The sequence below is a fragment of the Setaria italica genome, chromosome IX (genome assembly GCF_000263155.2).
Source record: "Setaria italica strain Yugu1 chromosome IX, Setaria_italica_v2.0, whole genome shotgun sequence".
Classification (NCBI taxonomy): Eukaryota; Viridiplantae; Streptophyta; class Magnoliopsida; order Poales; family Poaceae; genus Setaria; species Setaria italica.
The window spans coordinates 8,087,818-8,092,859 of record NC_028458.1 but is presented as its reverse complement, the minus strand read 5'-3'; the positions used below and the strand labels follow the sequence as shown (position 1 = coordinate 8,092,859).

Genomic DNA, 5,042 nt, shown 5'->3' with positions numbered 1-5,042 from the left:
GGTGAATCCCAGCTGCCATCTTTTCATAACAGATCACCGAGTATTAAGCAGAGTCTGCCATGGTCTAAACTCTAAAGACGCTGCTGTACAGCGACACTGGAATACCCAGATGAGGTCCAGCCATCAACGAGCGCATCTGCCCGTAACATTAAAATGGCACCATGCCCACCCTACCAGATGATCCATTCAACTTTCAGCAATGGGAGCACAGAAGCCATAATACGAGGGTGACTGGGTGAGATTCATGTGAGATTTCATCTAACATGCCAGATTTCTACCCAAACAAACATCCAATGCCATCCACGAACAGGCTTGCTTCACTGCAGGCATAGCGCACAAAAAAGTACCACAACCATCACAGGCAAGAACAGCTCCACTAAAGAAAGTTTCCAGCGGTGTGGTAACATCAGTCAAAAGAATCAATGGTCATATGGATGGATCTATCTCCATACACAGTAGCAACTAATACAACTGGACTCCATTCAACGACAAACAAATAAATAAGACTCAGTCCTATTAGCACCAAAAAGGCAACTGCAAAGAAACCAAAAAGGAAGATGACCAAAACTAGGACACCAACACTCCCAACTAATCTCTGTTTGACGATTAAGTATGGTACAAAACAGGTGTCAGTTTAAGTTACCAAAATCTAGTGTGACATCAGAACATTTATATTCCGTAATCATTTGGATGCCCATTTACAAAAATGCCACAACTTGTCTGCACACATTGGGGGACATTAGCTTACTGGTGGCGGACTGAATAGCATCAGTGCTCGACATAAATAGAACTCATTCCCTCTTTTCTGGTTTCTGGACCTTGACATAAGGCAAAAATCCAAGAAGATGGGTAATCCGTGGCTCCCAGCCACGTTGCTGAGCCCGACAAAACATTAGGAATGTGTTTGCATAGTACGAGTTGAGGCCCATAAGCACATGCCACCATGCGTGCCCCTGCGGGTTGACATACCAGTGTGAAAGCTTCTTACAGAAGATGCGATCAACTAGCCAGCAGAGAGTCCCAAGGGTTAACGTAAGAACCCACAGCTTCGCAAGCCGCTTTGCAGCCACGTCTTTCGTCTGTATGTAGTACTTGTACATCCGAGGGATGCAGAGGAGGCAGAGGCCAATGTAATGCACCTTGAATACAACTTGGAATCGGGCAAAGAAATGAACTACAGCGAAGGCAGCACCGTATAGGAAAAGGAATGTAGGCATGGTGCTCCTGTAATGCCAGTCCGGTGAATAAAGGACATACATATATAGGAGGATCTCCCACACCATCGGAGTCTCGTCACTCTGTTGTAGGCTGGAAAACAAAACATAAAAAGGGAGCAGATTACCATAAAGAACATTTTGCATAAAACAGAGTAAACGTGAGCGAATAAAGTATAAGATGACTAAACAGGACACAGATATAGGAAGTTCATGAAAAATATCCAGCAGTAAGCTGAAAGTGCAGTGCACCAAAAAAGGCGACGACCAAGCATAGCTCAAAAAGTACAACCCTTCTCTCTTAAAAGGTAGGGTAACCTTTCAGTTTCAAGTATGGATTCTAAAATTTTCAGGCAAGCAATCTAAATTTATGCATCAGTCCCAATGTCAATAAGCTCTCATGCTGAGTCAAATGTATGGCAAAGATCAAGTGTTGCTAGTGCTTTGCTGTCATTCAAATACTACACAAAATGATCCCTTGACTGAAGCTGCTGGTTGACCCACCACAACAGATAACTAGATTACCTTAAGTCTTCCCCATACACATTTTTTTCTCGAACACAGGAGACCTGCGTGTCCTTTCATTATGAGAGATGAGATGTACAGAATGTACAAGGAGAGGACAAAGAAAGCCCCTCCCTTACACACCCCACACACACCTAGATCAAGGGTTACAGACACACCACAATAAATTAACCTCTCGATCATGATCAGCCCACCTCGCGAGACCACTAAGATTCTGCAGCAAGCGACATAAAAAGGAGCTTGTGGAGAGCTGAGGCTCCAGCTACTACCCCACACAACTGGTTCCGAAGATTGAGTAAAAGCACATATAACTAAATATAAAATAAGAAAATCTTTTTAACAAATGTCCTATGTAAATGCTGAGGTTTATCACTGAACTCCGAAGAGCATTTACATCAGACAGCATTCTAGGCATGACCCAATGATGGTTGAGCAAGCGCATCAATATATTGCCAGAAATGGAACCATATGTGTCAAAACACGAGAAGAAAGATGTTAAGTCAGCAACTATGCATTTCTGGCAGTTTCTGTAGAAATGCGCATGCTATGCAAGTTGTGTTTGGTGGATCCAGGGAGCCATTAACTTAGGGGTAGATCATCATGGACCATTCTCACATAACAAACCCAAGAATTTCCAAAAAGAAAAATAAATAAACAACATAGCATAACAAAAAAAAAACACTGAGAATAAAAGAAATTAACACCTAAACAATAAACAAATGTTTTACAGACCATCTGAAGTATCTCTGTTTACATTGCAAGCTACAAATTTTGGATAGCAGAGCTACACTTTCAGGGTTTAGATCATGGAAATCAACTCAATCGTGAATGCATCCAAAAGATCTGTGCCAGAAGTTGGCACAACACTCTGGAATATGGATTGTTGTCAATGAAGAAAATATCTGAGAAAGCTTGTGCAGTAACAGAACTGTTGTAAGCTATAACCTTTTTGCACAAAAATTAAAGATCAGTGCAAACATTACATCCTGAGCCAACTGGCCACAGCCTCAAATCATTTGATGACTAAGCTAGGAAACATGCGGAACAAAAGGGGCAAGAATTTACATGAGACTGTTAGTGGGCCCAACGATGCCATGTTCCATGTCACCTGATGGCCCAACATGACACATTGAGCTAAAATATGCTTTGCAAAATAAATTCTCAAATCAGTAGTTCCTTTGTGGTTTTCGCAAAATGCACATGGTTTTGTAAAGTTCACTCAAGTAATTTACAATACATATCTCAACATTCTAAAGTTCATCTACCCATATCAGGTAAAAACCTACAATATGCTGCACTCAACAGTCATGAATCTTCCACATAACTCAAGAAGACAGATATCTTCAACTTTGAGCCAAAAGAATATATTATAGATAAGAACATGAGCAGAAAAGGAGAAAATCAACAGTTGGACAATTTTTTTTAATAAAATTATTAACCACTGGCATGAGCTCCATATATCTATGATTCTACAGAGAAAAGCAAAGATGAAGAGTGCAGATGTTATCAATGAAGCATCAAATCCAAAAGTAACAAATTACAAATTTCATTACTATTAATGGCTGATATTTTTTTATAACCAGATGAAAGTTAATCTTCTGTGCAGTTTTTCACACAAAGCGACCAGAGGGAGAAATGCTGTACAGCCAGCAATTGACCCTTTCCCAAAATGGTATCAGCAGTTCTAGCTTTAATACAAAGATGAAAAAACATAGGTAACTTAATAACTCCAAATGAAGGTTTAACATGGAAACCAAAACCAATGCAAAGTGCCTATCCATAACGAGCAAAACTCGATCAAGCACATTGGAGAAAAGAATTATGTCTATAATAGTTTCTCAAGTAGCTAACTCTGGTAATCGCAAGATTAGAAATGGCATTTCACAGAAACATATACAACTTTTAATTTAAGAGAACTTACACGTGTTGCAAGGTGGCATGGAAAATCATACTCCCAATAGCAAGTATCATATTGGATATGTGCAGGACACTGAATCGTTTCTCAAAACCTTGGCGGAAAGCATTCACTAGCCCAATAAGCGCCAAAAGAACACATGGGACATTAGAGATGGTATTGTAGAATTCTGCAATGTATGATGAGTGCGCATAATTCTCCTCGCACAACTCAGTTGTTGATGTAACAGGCCCCCAGAAGCTCGCTACCATTGAATCCGCCATTCTTAGCTCTTGATTTGCTACCCTAGCAACAGCCTGTGTCACTAGAGTAAGAGGTCAATATGGCTGGTACTAAATCATGAGCACACCAAAGAGAAGACCTGCAAAGATAATATGCAATTTTGTTAGGCTCATTTGATCAATTGCAGTGGAAATACACTCCTCACGTTCAAGATGTCAAAAACAGTGCATCCAGCATACTAACAGTAGAAAAACTGTAATAGATCAAAGATATATAGCAAGATAAATCACGCATCCGCAAGTCAGGTCTTCTAGCATAGCACTAACTTAAAGACGCTCGCTGAAACTGCCCCTCCAGGGCAGGAAGTCCAAAGTCAACACCACAAGAACTAAACAATTTCCTTGGGAAGGGCTAGACGAGCACACCTTACAATCCCGTCGATACGAGAGAACAACATGTGTAAGGTTAGTCTCCGAACCAATTTTCGTAGACTCTCTCACAACGGAACCCACCAGCTTCCACAGATCACGAGAGAACTCCAAACCCTCAAGGATCCCCAAGCCCCGGAACCTACCTACCCGCCCTATTAGTCCCAACCAAATCCCCCCGGCACACGCTCCGGAACAGATCTGCGGAAGCCACAGCGGGAGGCATTGATCAAACCATCACAACATGACGCAATTAGCAAACTACCGATCGCGGGAACCCTTTCGCATACGTCCAGGATCCGGATCGTCCGCGGACCGTCGACGCGGAGGAACCCGCCGGATCGGGGACGGCGCGAGGAGGATCCGCGGCTAGGGTTTTGATCGCGCCGACTCGGGGGAAGTGGGGAAGGAATCGGAGACGGCGGGGCAGGGCGCCGCCGGCCCCCAGTGGCGCGAGGGCCGGGCCAGGCCGCCGCCGCCGGTCCCATCGGCGCAAGGGCCGGGGCCGGCCGCCGCCCGTCCCCATCGGCGAGCAGGAATACGACCGGGGCAGGACCCCATCGGCGAGCAGGAAACAAACAGCTCGGGTGAGCGGCGTTGCTACTCTCGAGCGAGGCGGGGCTGGGCGCACCTGGTGAAAGGAAAAGCGCGCGGAGGCGCGGGAGGGGTGGCCGCCGTCGTCGTCGCCGGATGAGAGTTCAGAGAAGGGCCTCCTAGATGTGAGAGTGAGAGTCGAGG

General features: G+C 44.1%; 1 protein-coding gene across 2 annotated transcripts in view; it reads right to left on the bottom strand.

Annotated features, from left to right (window-relative positions):
* Positions 1-377: 377 nt before the first annotated feature.
* LOC101759711 (alkaline ceramidase) overlaps positions 378-5,042 on the bottom strand; it is a 5,342-nt gene continuing 677 nt past the window's right edge. The window contains exons 1-3 of one of the 2 annotated variants that reach the window (XM_004982033.3): positions 4,936-5,042; positions 3,661-4,015; positions 378-1,308 (exon numbers count right to left, since the gene is read on the bottom strand). In XM_004982033.3, coding sequence (XP_004982090.1) covers positions 792-1,308; positions 3,661-3,917 — 774 coding nt within the window. In that variant the 5' untranslated portion in view covers positions 3,918-4,015; positions 4,936-5,042 and the 3' untranslated portion in view covers positions 378-791. The remainder of the gene's footprint in view (positions 1,309-3,660; positions 4,016-4,935) is intronic. The other variant, XM_004982032.4, reaches the window with a different exon arrangement.